Source organism: Paroedura picta, chromosome 10 (genome assembly GCF_049243985.1).
Source record: "Paroedura picta isolate Pp20150507F chromosome 10, Ppicta_v3.0, whole genome shotgun sequence".
Lineage (NCBI taxonomy): Eukaryota > Metazoa > Chordata > Lepidosauria > Squamata > Gekkonidae > Paroedura > Paroedura picta.
Genome location: NC_135378.1, coordinates 71,850,009 through 71,868,332, shown reverse-complemented (window position 1 = coordinate 71,868,332; position 18,324 = coordinate 71,850,009). Strand labels below are relative to the sequence as shown.

The 18,324-nt window shown below is 46.6% G+C and overlaps 1 protein-coding gene across 8 annotated transcripts in view; it reads left to right on the top strand.

The window, feature by feature from the left end:
• Window positions 1–18,324, top strand: part of RAP1GDS1 (Rap1 GTPase-GDP dissociation stimulator 1) — a 115,070-nt gene that overhangs the window by 94,647 nt on the left and 2,099 nt on the right. For 7 of the 8 annotated variants that reach the window (XM_077300826.1, XM_077300827.1, XM_077300829.1 and 4 more), the window contains 6 exons: window positions 878–1,009; window positions 2,090–2,224; window positions 6,063–6,188; window positions 8,952–9,091; window positions 13,537–13,663; window positions 15,253–15,381. In XM_077300826.1, coding sequence (XP_077156941.1) covers window positions 878–1,009; window positions 2,090–2,224; window positions 6,063–6,188; window positions 8,952–9,091; window positions 13,537–13,663; window positions 15,253–15,381 — 789 coding nt within the window. The remainder of the gene's footprint in view (window positions 1–877; window positions 1,010–2,089; window positions 2,225–6,062; window positions 6,189–8,951; window positions 9,092–13,536; window positions 13,664–15,252; window positions 15,382–18,324) is intronic. The other variant, XM_077300828.1, reaches the window with a different exon arrangement.

Here is an 18,324-nt window from a genome sequence, read left to right as displayed (position 1 = left end):
TACCGTTGTAGAATTACTCTTCTGAACTTTTCTGTTTGCACATTCTGTGAAATGGCACATATGAGAGGTAGGCCTTCCTCCTGACCATCTCAGCCAAGCTGTTCCACAAGGTGGAAGCCACCATAGAGAAAATGAGTAGCTGCCCAGCTGTGTGGACATGTAAAATCACCCTGACCTGGGTGGCCCAGAGCAGCCTGATCTTATGAGATCTCAGGAGCTAAGCAGGGTTGGTCTGATCAGTACATGTATATGGGAGTCCACCAAGGAAGCCCAGGGTTGCTATGGAGAGAGAGGAAAAGCAATGGCCAACCACCCCTGGATGTCTCTTGCTTTGAAAACCCTACAGAGTCACCCTAGGTCAGCTGTGACTTGATAGCACTATACACCCACGGACCTTCAGAAGGCTTTGCTCAGATGAACACGTACAATCAGATCAGGCTTTCCCCCCCAATCTAGTTTCACATACACATCTTTTTTTTCCAGATAGATATACCTGTCAAGGCCAAAATGGCTGGTTTTATTTGTAGAAGTAAACATTTGCTTGCTGAAAGCCAACCAAATAAAGTGGAAATGTTTTTCAATTTATGTGAGAAGTATTTGCTTTCCCCCCTATATAGCTCAATGGTGAGGCTTGTGTGTCTTGTGTGCTCAACACCCCAGGCTCAGTTTACGAGATCTCCAGGCAGCCGAACGACTTGCTCAAATCCCCCTCTGAAAATCTGTGCAAAGATTACTGGATCAACAGCACAATCCTCTGCAGTTATTTGAGTCTAAACTGTACCGTCGGTGACCGAGTGAGCTAACTCAGAATAAGGAGGCATCGTATGTTCATGTCTTGCTGGAGAAAACTTGTGTTTGTTTTTGTGTGTCTCTATAGATGAATCAATGCAAAAATTATTTGAAGGCGGAAAAGGCAGCGTGTTCCAAAGAGTGCTTTTATGGATCCCCTCTAATAACCATCAGCTACAGCTTGCCGGAGCACTGGCAATTGCAAATTTTGCTAGGAATGGTAAGCAGCATCATCAAGATTAATATTTCAGGAAACGGTCACTGTATAGTGGTGTGTGTACAGTGCACCTGGTACTGAAAATCTGTCAGTGGACTGACAGATGTGATTTCTGGAAGCATTTGCTTGCTCGGAATACATAACGTCATCAAATGTTAAGATTTTCAACTAGAGGTTGAAGTGGGGGGTGGGGGTTGCTAAGTAAGAAACAGGATAGGCAGAAAGCCATTTACTATTGGAATTCTGCTTTCGGGATAGTTTTAAAATGTGGAATGGGAAGAAGAATTTTACCATGAGCAAGGTACTTTTGAAAAGTAAGCTGTCCTAAGCTGGTGTGATAGAGCTAACTATACATTTAAATATATATCACCTGGACCACCCCCCTATGAAAAAAAAAGCCCTGTTCCAAGATGTGCACTCCCCTACATGCAGCCAGCTTGGTGACCTTGGGCTCCCCACAGCACTGATAAAGCTGTTCTGACCGAGCAGTGATATCAGGGCTCTCTCAGCCTCACCCACCCCACTGTTGTGGAGAGAGGGAAGAAAAGGTGATTGTAAGCCGCTTTGATCCTCCTTCGGGTAGACAAAATCAGCATATAAGAACCAACTCTTCTTCTTCAGTTAATATCAGGGCTCTCTCAGCCTCACCTCCCTCACAGGGTGTCTGTTGTGGGGAGAGGAAAGAGAAAAGTGACCTATAAGAACCAATTCTTCTTCTACTTCTAATTCTTTATGCCCCCGAAATGTCAGGCTTGGTTTTTTTTCCCAGTCTCATTCAGAATGGTTAACTTGTCATCACTGTAATCAGATGAGACAGAGTGAAGCCCAGTAGTGCTTTAGAGACCAAGGGAGCTTTGACTTGTAGAAGTTTCTACCTCGAAAATCTTGTTGGTCTCTCTAGTGCTACTGGATTCGGATCTAGGTCTTCTATAGCAGACCAGCACGGTTGCCCTCCTGATGCTAATCTAATGTAATCGCTTTTCTGGAATCTGAAACTTAGGGTTGATCTGTGGACTGTTTTTATTGTTGAAATGATGCATCATTCCTAAGTTCTGCTCATTGTAATTCTCTGGTCTTGTACAGATGGCAACTGTATCCATATGGTGGACAATGGTATCGTTCAGAAGCTGATGGACTTACTGGACAGGCACGTGGAAGATGGAAACGTCACCGTGCAGCACGCAGCACTGAGCGCACTCCGAAATCTTGCCATTCCTGGTAAGCATGGGAGTGATTTGCTAAGGCTGCAACAGCAAGATTCTGAATCTAAGGGAAAGGTGGTCTGAGTTCTCCGCTGATAAATTTCGCATACGCCTAACTGTATCTTCAAAGTCATTTTCTCTAGCGGACATTCCGTTAAGACACAGCCATGTAGTCCCTTATGAATTTGCAGTTCCCTGCCTGCAGTCGGTGGATAAATACTGTTCATAATCAATTTTCTGTGCAGTCCCACAGGGGGACTGCACATGAGCAGGTCTGCCATTGGATAGGTCTTTTCAGCTAAAAGCCTGCAGAGGGCGCTGCACACTGGAGCCAGAAGCTTGTTCCAGCCCAGGGGCCACGTGGTTCTATGCAGTAGGACCCCCTCTACCCTCTTTGGACACTGAAGGTTATGGAGTCCCTAGCTATAGTTGAGGTTTGTTTCTTCTGCATTTGTTAATGCTACATTGACTTCTGAGTCTCTTCCATGGCTCAGAAGACCCCTTTCAAGATGTGCTCCCAATGTGGTTTGAAGATGACCCAAACTGATGGAATGAACCTTGACTGTTCTGTTGGGGTGAAGGACATAGTGTCTCTACATTTAAGGCCTGCCAACACTTCACCCATGAAGCTCGGGGAGGATGGAGCGCTGAAAGTTAAGGCAGCATTGTGAGAGAAAGCCCTTAAAGCCCTGGAGCCCTCATCCAATTTCGCCCAGGAAAAAGCTGCCAATTCCACATCTTTGGAATTGACACTTTTAGCTCCACCTTCAGGATCCATGTCTCAGTGGACCTGATTTCAGTTGCACATCGCACCTCTTTGCAGCCTCCCACTAAGAAGGCTGAAGGCAAGCCAGAATAAAAACATAAACTGGCTCCTTAGCAGAATTTTCCCACCTGCACTCCTGAGCCAATGCCAACCCTGCAGGAGAAGCCCAGGACTCCATCTCAGGGTCCAAGATCTCCACCTGTCTCTGTCTCTGATGGGGAGGGGGATACTGGCTCACCACATGGCCATATTTTGCATGAATCTAGAGCAAATCGCCATGGTTCTGTGGTCTCAGCCCCCGACTGCCTGTGCAGTGGCCTTCACCTCCCTACATGATGTCTCTGGGACATATGGAGGACTGGGGTGACAACTTCACAAGCCCCGGAGATGCGAGTTTGTATCATTATGCTCATCAGGTGCCATCCTATCTTCTTTCAGCAAACATTGTGCACAGGCTGCAATCTCCTATTCCTGCAGTGAGAGGAGAAGCAACGGCAATTGAATCTGACTGATCCAGTGTGAGATCTAAGCCAAGCCGATCGCTTCATATCGTTCAGGCTGGGAGGCATTAAAAATCCCTTCTCTATAGTGTTGCATCGTGATTCATGTGTACATCTGTTCAGAATACCAAGATAATGAGAGAGAATCTAAATTAATATTTAAAAATTCCTTTGGCCTTATTTTCTTCCTAAGAGAAGAGGAAATGGAATTTAGTGATTTTCCTTTTCTTTCCCTACCCCACCACCCCTTTTTTTTTTAACAACATAAGCTTCTGAGTTCTGAAATCTGTGCCAGAACAAGCAACATCTTGTTAACTGGCATTTAGAATATGGGCTAACTTCTCACTTCTAATTAAAATGCATTATGGAGCCTAGTCTGTCTCCTGCTTCACACATGGGGGTGGAGAGCCTCACAGGGGTGGAACAGGTGTGGTTGCTATGTACAGCAGAGGAGAGGCCTCCAGAGACTGCACACCTCTCTGTGTTATGGGCAGATGTATTCTGTGGCTTATAATACAGCAGTTATGGCATGTGAAAAACAGTCTGCATTCCTGTTCACAAAACAGAAACTTTTCTTCCATTAACCATGCTCATCGCACATATTGGCTCTCATAATCTTTCTCGCTGCTTCCCATGCACACACGGCCAGTTCCTGCTGCACCCTTGAAGTGTAGCCTCTGTGTGTTGTGGGCTTTTTCACACTCCCAGATCATGCAGTAATTTATGTGGCAGCTGTGTGGACTAAAAGCTCATTCCTTTACACCACCGCATGAAGAACGGGGGCATCGATCCAGCAATGTAAAGCTACTCCTGCAGATGGACCTATTCCTGGTTATTGTTACTCACAAGCAAGGAACAAGAGCATTCAAAGTGCATAGTTATACATTTCTGGATGAAGAAACAGTTCAGTCGAATGACCCAGTGGGCCCTTGCAAGAAAGTTAAGCTATCTAGTCAAACTCCAAATTTCAGGCCACTTGGTGCTTGCACAGGGGATACCTTTACCGTTACCTTTTAGAAGTAGGCAAAACAGTGGGGAGGAGAAAACAAAGATGGAGGATGGAGAAAAAAGGTGGAGATGGATGTGGAGCCAGAGAAGAGGGAGGGAAGGCAGACAGAACCCCCACAGAACTCTCCTATACTGATTCAGACCCTGTTCCATCGAAGTCAGTACTGTCTACTCAGACTGACAGCAGCTCTCCAGGGCTTCAGACAAGTGTCTTACACATCATCTCCTGCCTTGTCCTTTTAACTAGAGATGTTGGTGATTGCCTGGGACCCTCTGTATGCAAAGTAGAATAGAATCATAGAAGCATAGAGTTGGAAGAGGCCATCTAGTCCAACCCCCTGCTCAACGCAGGATCAGCCCAGAGCATCCTAAAGCATCCAAGAAAAGTCTGTATCCAACCTTTGCTTGAAGACTGCCAGTGAGGGGGAGCTCACCACCTCCTTAGGCAGCCTATTCCACTGCTGAACTACTCTGACTGTGAAATTTTTCCCCCTGATATCTAGCCTATATCGTTGTACTTGTAGTTTAAACCCATTACTGCGTGTCCTCTCCTCTGCAGCCAGCAGAAACAGCATCCTGCCCTCCTCCAAGTGACAACCTTTCAGATACTTAAAGAGGGCTATCATGTCCCCTCTCAACCTCCTTTTCTCCAGGCTGAACATTCCCAAGTCCCTCAACCTATCCTCATAGGGCTTGGTCCCTTGGTAGAAGATCTACCACGGAACCACAGCCCCTTGAAGGATTGAAGCAAGAAAGGGATTACTCATTATGCGGAATTTGACAGTATATTCCTTGATGTTGCCATTATCGTTTGCAGATCAGGTGGTCAAATTTTCTGATCTCCCCCACACCCCAGTGTGTATATAAATTTAATTGTTGCCTATATGTAATAGCACAGCATTGAGAGACTAACACCTAATATTTACCCCTGGTTTCTACTTTGCAACAGTGAAGGACCTTTTCCACACTAGGGGGATGCAAAAATGTGTACCCCCCTTCCATGCGTGCCCCAAGAATTCTGCCACCTCACTAGTGTGTAGACATGTGATCATCCCATTTCCTAAAAACACTTATTCCACCACAAGGAGATCTCTAAAAGCCAGCCGGAATGTCTGCCAAGATTAACACTCCAGATAAAAAAGAGTGTGATTGACATTCACTTGTACTAGAAACCCTTAAAAGGTACCTCAATCATGTTGCGTTTTTGTTTTGTTTTCTGCTCTCTTGCTGTTTTTTGCACATTGGAATCAAGCAAACACCAGCTGTTTCATTCAATATTTATCACAGTGTATAAGGGACAGAAAACGTTTGTGAAGCCCAGTAAACAGAACTGGGTTAAGCCCTTCCTTTCTTGCAGCTCCCCTGCTCTGCCAGATCTGGGACTGGAGTAGAATGACTCATGCCATTCCATTCTCTGGGCCTGTAACTCATGTCTCAAAGAGCCTGTCCCATCCTTTTGTTTTTTCAGATTGCTGGGAAATGTTGCCTACGGACGACCGCGAAAATAGGTATCTGCCTGCAGTACAAGGGCATTGCCTCTGCGGTCCTTTTGAGATAACACCCTTTCTTTATTCATACAGTTGTAAATAAGGCGAAGATGCTGTCGGCTGGTGTCGCAGAAGCAGTGTTGAAATTTCTCAGATCCGAAATGCCCCCCGTTCAGTTCAAACTGCTTGGGACGTTAAGAATGTTAATAGATGCACAAGGTAAAAACAAACCGTTCCCTGCGTCAAACGGTGCAGCCTTTGTTCAGTCTTTGATCTGTTGCTTAGGTTTCTTATACAAGAATCAATTGAACCCTTGTATAAACCCTTGTTCATGTTCGTGGCTTCTGTGCAGTCCCGCATGGGTACCGCGAAGCCGCAGTTTCGCAGTGGGACTGCACAGAAGACCACTCGATGAACAACAGTGACAGGTAAGTGCAACTCTGTTTGTTGTCTCTAGCCTCTATAATACATACCTTTAAATGTTTGGTTTAATTGCATAGCCCAGCAGCCAGCAGCAAGGACACGTGACGGATGTGTATGTATATAATTCAGTTTCATGCTGCCCTGCTAGTTCCCAGAATCCTTTCTTCTCTTGAGCAGAACAGTGAATTTATTAACTGATGCACAAGACTGTTCAGGTAATAAAGACAGAGAGCAAAATGTCATTTAAAAAAGTCTTCTTGGCAAAATTGTTTTCACTGATATATCTTGGCCACCTGCAATCTCATGGGCAAAGATTAAAAACTTTAATCATCTGTACGGTTGAAGATTTCATCCATGCAACAAAGGTTTTCTCAAGGCTGGATAACGCCGTAACTTAGGTCACCTGCTGAGATTGGATGTTTTCATATTTTAAAATAAATTGCCAACATTCAATATTTGAAAAGTAATTTTAGAAAACACGACTGCAAGGAAAAGAGACAAAATCGCAAGAGAAGCTCACTTTATTATTCGCTAATAATAATAATTAGCAGAGATGGATATTTTCATATTTTGAAATAAATTACCAACCTTCGGTATTTGAAAAGTAATTTCAGAAACAGGACTGCAAGGAAAAGAGACAAAGCAATCATAAGAGAAACTCACTTTATTATTAGCTACCTGTCGCTTTCCATTGTTGGAAGCCTGCATATCAAGAACATGGCAAGATTTCTGGGCGCTGATCCAAATCCTTCCTGTTTCGGTGCAATGTAGGCTGCAAAATATAGTCTGGAATTCCCTTAATTACTAAAACATTTATGTTTTCTTCCCTGAGCACCCTAACTCGCTAGATATTGCCAGGAAAATCCTAATATTGACTATAGCAATTCCCCTGGTTTAAACAAACATGCACTGAGATCTTAGTGATGTGAACAGTAGCTAAAGGACACTGTCCAGGCCAGTGTGTCAGATGCAGCTTCCCACTCTCTTTATTTTTTACACCAATTTCGCTGCTTCTTTGAGGGATCCTGCTGTAAGTCTATATGGTCTCCTTTTTATTGCCATTGTCCAACAGACTTATGCTAACCCGGTAGGGTTTGCAAAATGGTTTGCCATTGCCTGCCTCTGTCCCTAGACATCCTTGCTGGTCTTCCAACTGAATACTAACCAGGGACGACCCTGTCTAGCCTCTAAGACAAGATAGGACTCACGTGTCTAGGTCATAGAGTTGGAAGAGATCTCCAAGGCCATTAATCCAACCCCCTGCAGAATGCAGGAAATGGCCACAAGAGCCAAGCTCCTACACAATCCCTTCTGTCCACCCACTCATAATCTTCCTAAGTTCACAGAATCCGCATTTCTGTCAGATGGCTGTCTAGCCACTGCTTAAAAACTTGCAAAGAAGGAGAGCTTGCCACCTCCTGATGATGGTATGGTTCTAGCCATTTTCTTTTCCTATGATCGGCCTGATCTCTGACCCAGGATTGCCTGTCAAGCTATCTGTCTGTTTCTGGGGGATGCACTCTTGAAGGAAGGTTCAAACCACACTCGGAATGTTTTAAGGAGGCTTGAAGTCGATGGCCTTATAAGGATATAACTCTGCTTTTGTGCTGGGGGGGGGGGGGGCTGGACTCAATATCCTCTTCTCCCAACTCAATAATTGCTTCCTGCTCTTCCTTCTGTAATCATCAGTAAAATTTAACAATCCCCCGGCCCGGCCCATATTTCCTAACCACCACACTTCACAGTTCCCAGCACTTGGCCTTCAGAGCTTGTGGGAAAGCATTTCCTCTTCAAGAGCCGAGCACTGTGATATATCTTCATTCCAAGAAGCAGCTCGTGCTTTGAAACTGAACTAGCTGGATGTTAAATTCAGCTTTAAAGGAAAGTTGGGTTGCCGGCTGTCCCAGAGAAGAACAAAACGCGTTTCCCTTTTTAATAGAGGCTGGAATGGGCAGTTGTGGGATGTCAAAGTACAAACCTGTTTCTCCAGGCCAGTTGGCAGCCTTATACAAAAGTATGTTGCCGAAGTGTTTTTAAAAGGTTTGGGGGACATTCCCTTCCCTTCGGCACCTAGCACGCTGAGCCAAAGAGCGACCAAGTGTGGTTGGCGCTCAGTCTCCGTTACAGAGAATGGGGAAGGAATTTTAGACTGAAACATGTTTCCAGGACCAAGCCCCACTTAACATAATGTTTGTGTGTGTGTGTGTGGGGGGGGCTGGTTTCTTAATAGACGAGCACAGAGCTGTGCTGAAAGTCCCTACCGACTAGGCCAGGGGTAGTCAAACTGAAGCCCTCCAGATGTCCATGGACTACAATTCCCAGGAGCCCCTGCCAGCGAATGCTGGCAGGAGCTCCTGGGAATTGTAGTCCATGGACATCTGGAGGGCCGCAGTTTGACTACCCCTGGACTAGGCCATCCGTATAATCTTCAGCTGCCATTTTTTCCTCCTCATCCTCTAGTTTTTCTTAGCACATCCCTTGCCTTTTAGTGTATTGCACTGGCTTCTAGCAAATAAAACGGCTGCCGATTACAACGGACCTTCTTCTCACTGTCTGTAGCAGAAGCGGCCGAGCAGCTGGGGAAGAACGTGAAGCTTGTGGAGAGGCTGGTGGAGTGGTGTGAAGCCAAGGACCACGCAGGTGTGATGGGAGAGTCCAACAGACTATTGTCTGCCCTCATACGACACAGCAAATCAAAAGTGAGCAGCTTGTTAAAGATAAAATCATTCACTGCGTTTCCCTTCCCACAGGTTGTGTGTTTGTGTGTGTGTGTGTGTGAGAGAGAGAGAGAGAGAGAGAGAGATCATTGTCATTCTATGATACAGGCAGTGAATCAAAGGCAGAACGTTTGACTGGAAACTGTCCATTCAGTCCACTGTTACCAATTGGAACGTCATTCTGCCAGTACGGTCCAGCAGGTAGTGTTCGGTGTAGATGTGCTGCAGTTGCTCAGCCCCTATTCAGGGCTGGAAGAGGATGGTTGTGATGAAAAAGAGACGGTAGAGGCAGAAGAACAGAAGAACAGCTGACAGGGGACGTCAAGATTCTGAAACAGGCGCCGAAAACAGTCACGGTCCAAGTCTAGCTGTAGACTGAAGTTTAACTGGGACACAAAGTGACATTGTCAAGAGAGTTGATTATTAGGGTTGTGCGCTTCAGCGGCCGAAGCGCACAACCCTATATGATTATACTCTTGAGTGCAGGGGAAATGGAAATGCTAACCATTTGAAGCATATGAAATCATTTCACTTGCTTTTCTCTCTATCTACTGTGGAGGACTTCCTCTTCTGTGGTGCTTGCTGCTTCTGCTGCCAATACTTCCACATGTGCAAGGTCAGTGTTTTTCAAGGAGGCCCTTGTGCACGCACAAGTGCTAGCACCAAAGGAAGCGAGCATCACAACGGAAGACACTCTCGGCCACAGAGAGAGAGAAATACAAGGGGAAGAGCGTGATGGAATCCAAGGCTGAGTTTAATCGCGTGAGTTTTATGATTACAAAAGGAACAGCGATAGAAAAAACATTGCAAAGGTACCCATTCAGTTAGGTTGCCCAAAGTCATGTTACATAGTTGGTTTTGTTGTTTCAAAACAATTGTAAGCTCATGCTAGAGTTGGATTTGTTCATGGCTGTTCTGCTCATCCTTACTCATCAAGAAACTTAATCATGTGTATTAGAATAAGCACAGTGGGCACTTGAGAGGCTCACGGGTATTCTTGGTGGCTTACATGGTCCCGGGTTCAAGGAAATGTGAGTACAGCAAAAGACTCTGTGCTTGGGGCTGCTTGAGCAGAACCCATCTTCACTGGACTGACCCTGGAGTCAGTCCAGAGTGCTGAATTAAGACCGGTGAGATCCAGATCCGCATTTGGCCACGAAGCTCCCTGGATGCCCTGGGGATGCCCAGTCATTCACCCTCAATTCATTATCTGCCTTGTGATGCAGCCCTGCAGGCCAGCCACAGAAAGGTTTCTCTAGTTAAGCTCCTATAGGGGGTGTTACTGCCCCGACACGGGGCGCATGCACATGGCTTCCCGCCGAAACGAACATGTGATCAGAGGCGGAGCACCTCAGGCCCTCAGCCTGAGGGAGGAATGTAGACTACGCTGCGAAAGAAACTTATATGGACAGAAACGATCGTCTGATTTTAATGAGAACACTTCAAGCAATACTTTGAAGTAAAACACTTACTTCAACAGCGTTTGGAGAAATTATTATACATTGAGCCATTATTTGCATAGGCATTTCTTTTGGTGTTCATATATCTCAATGCCTTATTCTAATAGGATATAAACACAGTTCATCTAGAGCAGGGGTAGTCAAACTGCGGCCCTCCAGATGTCCATGAACTACAATTCCCATGAGCCCCTGCCAGCATTCATGGGAATTGTAGTCCATGGACATCTGGAGGGCCGCAGTTTGATTACCCCGATCTAGAGTGTGCCAATCTCCTGTTGGGGAAGGCAAAGAGACACCTGGACTGATTTCAGCTCCCCTCCCCTCCTTTCCTTCGGCATAACAGGAAATGTGTGCCGTTGGGAGTGACAATAACCCGGGGATAAATTCCCACAGGGCCTCTAGTCATAGCTCCAGCTCTCTTCTTCTGGGAGACAGACAAAGCTCCGACCGTCTGTTTGCATAATTCCTTTTTTTCCTTTGCATGCGAAATGTTATGACATAATTTTGTCAAATACTCTCTTGGAATATCAGTGAATTTACGCTCACTTTCATAGGGTTTTTGGCTAGTGGCTGGAACAAGAAAGGGAAGCGCAAAAGGGCACCTTTGTTTTTGTGGTCTTTCATTGGACTCAGTCATCTTATTCACAGCCAGAATGATCAGGTCCACCAAGGGCATGGCATCAAACTGGGTTACCTGAACTGAAGCTGCAAAAGAAATGTAATTGCCAGAGTTGCAGATAGATATTTCCATGTCTCCAGCAGTGGCAAAGAAAGAATGTTTGAGCTGTAGCATAACTTGCTTAAAGAGCTTTTCGTTTTTTTCCCTTGTTCTCCTTGGTTGTTATCTCCAAAAAATTTCAGACAATAAGGCTTGGATCCCATGGCTCTATTCTGTTAAAGGCAGTGTTTTCCACCTGCATCAGGAAGCTACTGCTGATCGAAGACCCTGCCAGCCAGATGGATCTGTGGGATTTAATCCAACACAATGAGGTAGAACCTTCAGGGGGAATACTGAAAGAGCAGTTCCCAGGTGACTTAAGCCAAAGTGATGTCAAATCCATCAATTGCCAATGCTGTCTTAAGCAGAGGAACACCCCTTATGAGTCCTTGGACATCAGTGGCCTTAGGACAAGATGGCACTTTGTGTGTTTCATTTTCAAGCCAGTAATTCCGGCTCTGCAGACCAAGGAGAAATGTGACAGCTGATTCTCAGAATCATGAACACTGCCTCAAACAATCAGTGGATGCAAACATTTACTACATAGTTGCTTTTTGCAAATTCACCATGGGTTACATATGATCCCATTGGAGCAGGTTGGCCGTACCATATGTCTCCATGATTGGACATTATTGTCTTAAAAACGGTACCTTAGAGTGGTTTGGAGGGCATACCCTACCAGAGCAGCCTAAAGAGCTGTCCTGAAAGGTTGTCCCCAAAGCACTTATGGGAAGCATAGATAGGAAGGTGTGGATTTTGCACTATACAGCACTGATTTCGTTTGTATCCACAATTCCCCACCAGTACATGTGGGCTATTTGCCATCTGCTTTATTATTATTGGTAGTAGGTATATCAGTGTAGCGTTGTCACACTATAGCTACCTAGTGCTACGTCCGTTTTTGATGTGGAATACATCTATTGGTGCGCTCCCTAAAATGGATATTATAACAGACATGATATCCGTCGTTCCACTTTTGGGAGCTCGCCAGTAGATGGTGGCTGCAGCAGCAAAGCTGCGAGGCTCAGAGCTGGGCCTTGGAGCTCTGTCGCAGCAGCATCTGTCTTCCCAGGCCAGTCCCGCTGTCCAGAGAGCAGGGCCAGCCTGGGAAGAGTGGAGACACCATGGCCAGCGCCAGCCAAGATCTGAGGCTCCATGCTGGACCTCAGAGCTCTGCCACTGGCAGAGGGCTGCAGAACTCCTGTTGTGACAGGCAAGGAGGGGGGAGAGTGTGTGTGTGAGAGAGGGAGGGACCAGGAAAGAGAGGTAAGTGGGATAGGCAAGAGGAGGGGGGAAGGAGTGTGTGTGTGTGTGTGTGTGTGTGTGTGTGTGTGTGAGTGAGTGAGAGAGAGAGGGGGGGGGGTAGAGAGTGAGGACGGAGGGACCAATAAGGTGAGGGTGGGAGGAGAGGGAAGGGGGAATGGGGGGCAAGAAGTCTGTATGTGCATTTGTGTGTGTCTGGACTAAGGAGTCCCACAGTAGGTATGTGTTCCACATACCCTGTAATATGCATGCAGAAACATAACTATGTGGAAGCTCTGTTATGGCAGTGAATCCATTTACTACAGCAACAAGAGCAGAAGAGGTAACCATCTCTGCATGGTAGCAACCTCAGTGAAGCACAGAGATAGGAATGCAGGCAGGCATGGCGCCATCTTATATTCCGGGCTGCCTGAGGCTGGAGAGCAGGGTCTATCCCTCCTTGTGTATGACTCTTGATCCCGCCCTCTTGCACTCTGGCACTTAGAGTTAAAAAGGCTTTCAAGGAGCGGGGTTGGGAAAGACCTTTTGCAGCAGCTCTGCCAGCCAGGAAAAATAAGGAAGATAAATAGACTCTGGATGCAAGAGGAGCAAACCTTTGACGTGTTTGTGCAGGGGGGTTATAAATTATATATCTGCTGCTATTCTGAGGCTGATACGTTGTATTCCAATGCAGCTCACCACTTCCAGAAAGGCTGCTCAACACATGCTTGAGCTCAAACACTGTGTCAGAAAAGGGAACCTAAATCCAAAGGGGTTCTTCCTCTTACGCAAGAGGTTGGACCCAACCAGCAGTGTGGGAACGGCTCAGTGGAGCCTGCCTGTCGCCCCTCTGCCTGAGCTCTTGCATGTGATTTGTGGAACGGCCCTCATGGAGGGTGTCCCCTGCTCTCAATCCATCGTTAGCCAACTGGTCCGGTTTGTTTGTGTATCGTGTACTGCCGTCTTCACTCAGTTCTGTGATACTTTCTTTTACTTTCTTTTAAAAGGATGTAATTAGGACCATTGTTCAGAGTGGCGGCATTAAGCACTTAGTGACCATGGCAACTAGCGAACACGTAATAATGCAGAACGAAGCTCTTGTCGCTTTGGCGCTAATAGCGGCTTTAGAATTAGGTGAGTATCCCAATGGTTGGTGCTTCTTAATAGCTCCAGGGTGAATTGCATGTGGCATCTGGGCAGGTTTCTGCAATTATGTATGCATGGTCCAATAATGGGAAAGAGGTGTGCCTGTACACAAGGAATGGGAAGTGGAATTTGTTACTGTTGTGGGAGGAGGGTAAACATGGCAAACACCTGCTTGCCCCTTCAGAACAGCTGCAATTTGTTTGATGACAGGGATAGGGGTAGATCTGTCAGATCCATTACACCAGCAGCGATAGCATAGTGGATCTCTCTTGCGTCAGAGAAAGACTTCTTTGCACTGAAGGAAAGCCGATCAGGCAGATCAGGTCTCTTTTGGGTCTTCATGCTCTTTTGGGTCATCCCCCTCCCTGTTATTCCCCAAGAGCAGAAAATTCAGGGGCTATTTTGGGAGGTAGGGAGGGTTGGCAAAGTCTCCTTCCACTGATGGAAACCATTCAATGACTGGAGATTTTGGGCAGGATCCAAGGTTCATCATGTTGAGCAGTCTCAGGAAGTCTCCGCACTGGGAACCTTGCTGTCCCGACTCCCGTGCGGGAGCACAAATCCAGGACGGATGAGGTGCAGTGGGCCAAATGCTCCTCCGTGCAGGAAGAGGCGGGGCAACCTGCTCCAGCTCAAACTCCAGCCTGCAGCCCAGCACAAATCCTCCAGTGCGGAAACAGTCTTTGTGTGGCTTTTGGGCTTAATATTATATTATTGGACTTAATATAATATTATACGCCTTTGGAAGGGTGCTATGGAGAGAAGTGCCGGGAAGGGACACCTCACCCTTTGTCCACCCACCCATTTCTGCCTCCATTCTGATGCTCCCCACTAGCTTAGCCCCTCTACAACCCCACCCAAGGAATTTCAAAAATGTTATTTCAAAGGCAGATATGCACTTGGAATTCCAAACAGTTGCCCACCCTGCTCTGTGCCTATAATGAAATACTGTTGCAGTTTGAAATATATTTGAATTGCTCAAATGTTTTAATGTTTGCTGCCTTATGGATCCTGATCAGATGGAAAGGCAGCATAAATTATTTTAAAATACATAAATAAACATTCCCAATCAAGTTTAGTTGTTGCTTCTCATGACCACACCGTCATTCCGACCAGTGCCTGTTCAAAGTTAGTGGGTGCTTCGAGAGATCATATTAGATGTAGAGATATTACCTTGTCGGTGTTTTTCTTTCTTGTCAATACAAAAGAGCTTCCATTTGTCCCTAATTCCCCTGTATGCCCCTTACAGCACAGCACAGCACTGCACAATTATGGGTCTTCTTCATTTGGCTAGTAAGAAGAAGGTAGTAAAACTTAAGCTAAGGTTCAGTATGGTTACGCTAAGGAGCTATGCTAAGTCTCTCTTGACCTGCTTTTTAATAACAGAAGGCATCAGTGCTCCCATAGGTCACCCACAATGCAGAAAGTAGGTTGCGTGTGCAGTCTTCTTCGATGCTTTAGGCTGATCCTGCATTGAGCAGGAGGTTGGACTGGATGGCCTCTATGGCCCCTTCCATCTCTACGATTTTATGATCTGCGATTCTAGACTTACAGCATCCCTCTGTTTGGATTCACAGCCACGGCTGAAAAGGATTTGGAAAGTGCCCAGCTAGTGCAGATTCTACACAGGCTGCTGTCAGACGAGCGGAGCGCACCAGAAATCAAGTACAATTCCATGGTGTTGATCTGTGCTCTTATGGGATCAGGTGAGTTTATATAGATATATATATATAGATTGTGCTGCCTGAAAGCCAAAGGACACCATCCTGTGCAAAAGTCTATGCCTTCTTGTAGTGTGTGAAGATACCATCCTTCTTGTGGGGGGAGAGGGCTGCTTCTGCATCTTCGTTCTCCAGTGACTGCCTCTAATCAAACTAAATTCAGCAATTGAAAACACTGGAGTTGAGTCACACCCAACTTCAGCCCTAGGTGTGAGATTGAGAATCTAGTCCCCGTGCCCATTCAAAGGAGAATAAACCTGTGTCTGTCACCATTCAAGCCCTGATCTTCCGTCTCCCACATGGTAGCACATTCTGATCTGTGGTGACTCTTCAGACCCGCCACAGATTCTTTATAGTCCCACATTGGAGGGCCACAGTTTGCTTGGTTTGGAAGTAACAAAAATAGTCACAAGCTGCAAGCTGCACTGATCCATTTAATGGAAGGGCAAGAAGAAAAATAGGGGGGGGAGTGCCTGAGCCCAGTCCAATGCACAGTAACATTATTGTCAATCCATTCACGGGCTGTATTAAAAAAGCAAGCCAGGGTTTAAGTGGCCCTGATCTCTGTTGCATTCAAAACAAAGTGTGTTTCGTTAGAGTCAGACTCCTGTTCCAGGAACCCATGAAGCTGAAATATGCTAAATTGGACCAACAGTCAGTCTAGGCTGCTCTGGCCAGCAGCGGCTCTCCATGATTTCAAGCAGGGGTCCTTCATCTTGCCACAGCCTGACTCTCTACCTGGAGATGGTGGGAATGAAACTAGGGACGTGTGGCACTCAAAGCAGCCATTCTGCTGCGGAGCCACAGCCCACGTTTGGTGTATGTCCAACGCCAGGAACTTCCCCCAGCTCTGTGGCCGCTAAACTGATTCTTTAACTATTCCACATGGCCATTGCTAGCTTTGCTAGGGTTTGACACATTTTAGTTATCAACTAACACCTGCTCCAGATGGAGCCTCTTGTGGTGCAGAGTAGTAAGACAGCAGACATACAGTCTGAAGCTCTGCCCATGAGGCTGGGAGTTCGATCCCAGCAGCTGGCTCAGGGTTGACTCAGCCTTCCATCCTTCTGAGGTCGGTAAAATGAGTACCCAGCTTGCTGGGGGGTAAACGGTAATGACTGGGGAAGGGAATGGCAAACCACCCCGCATTGAGTCTGCCATGAAAACGCTAGAGAGAACGAAAACTCACTGCGTAAATGTTGGAACCAGAATAATTCAGAAGGGTGGGTAGCAATATTTCATGTATCAGCCTCTCGGCATGGTGGTTTGCAATGAAATGTCTTGAAAGGAAGGGGAAAGGGGGAGTATAATTGATTTTTTTGTCCGGCAGTGTCCTAAATAGGAGGTCCTCCAACCTAGGTTTCCCTGAAACAGAAATGTGGTTATCCATTTCCCAGCTTACTGCTGTTCATTGTTACTGCGGGAAGAGGTGCCTGGTTACTTGAACCTAGTGACTCTTTTTAAAGCACTCTACCAGAAAGGGTGCTGGCCGTTTGGGCTGCTTGCTGTAGTTAGCTCTTGATAAAGGAGTCTTCCTTTGCCGGGCAAATTAGGAGCTCTCCTCTTCCAACAAGGTCTTTATGTTGATGGGGGAGAAGAAGAAATGTAAAAGTATCTGTAACTTGAAGAAGGGAGGGGAAAGCAAGGCTTCCATAGTGATCACAATCCTTACTCTGCCCATGTGTGAAGAAGGGAGGGAAAGGCCCAAGAAAGCAGCAGCTGAGCCCAGCCCATTTGCCCCTGGAGCCTATCAGTACCCCAGAAGGAACACCTGCTCAGTACCCCAGAAGGTGGAAGCATGCACTTTCCACAGCAGAGTGGCCTGGAGAAGGAAGGCAGTTTCCATGACATCCTTCAGTAGCCCTGGCCCTTTGTTGTTTCCTTTAACAGTCACCCAGGAGGAAGTTGGAATGTCCTGGCTGATTGGAAGCAGGTGGACAGGGAGCTGGGGGAGGAAAACAAGTGTCTCAAAGTTTGCTCCAAGGAAAACCTCTCTCTCTGCAGGCAGCCGTTGATTAGAAACAGAACTGTTGTTTAGGGAGCCGCTGCTGGTACCTAAGTAAGCCCCAAGAGACTATAGACTGTGTTTACCTAGAGTCTGCTTCTGCACGGTATCGCTTGCCGGCTACTGCCTGGAGGGGCCTCCACACCCCCACCCCACCCCTGGCCGTTAAATTATGCGGCTTGTAGCAGCATCAGCAGAATTCAGGATGCACTCAAAACACAAATATTTGAGCATCCATGCAGACACATTGTTCCCCCCCCATTCTTCCTTTGTTGGTAGGGTGTCCATTGTTACTCTCACCACTAAGAGAAGCCTTATGAATTCCAGCAAAACCCAGTGTAGGACTTCCCTCCCCAATACCCACTCAACATGCTTTTTACTAATAGCACCAAATAATTCAGTGAGGTGATGTTGGAGAAAGCAGCATCGCTGACGCGAGTTTTCAGCGGCTTTCTCAAAGGCATCGAGGTCCGGCAGAGCAAAGAAGAGGGCTGGGCTGCTTGTACAAAGACGAAAGTGTGCACAGCACCCGGAAAAGATTGCCTTCTACATTTCCCAGCACAAAGGGGAAAGCCCACCGAAATCTCTTCTGGCACATGGATGGGATTATTGCCTGTTTCCTCCCAGAGCGGTTTGTATCACTTTTAGAAATGCCTCGTTGCTGATAAGGGCAACGCAAAAGCCTAACTCTAAACCAGGGGTAGTCAAACTGCGGCCCTCCAGATGTCCATGGACTACAATTCCCAGGAGCCCCCTGCCAGCATTCGCTGGCAGGGGTCTCCTGGGAATTGTAGTCCATGGACATCTGGAGGGCCGCAGTTTGACTACCCCTGCTCTAAACCCTAAATAACCCTTTGGAAGAAGGGGACCTGTCTTTAGCCCTTCCTGTCCTTAAATCACATTCCATTCACTATGGTAAGGCC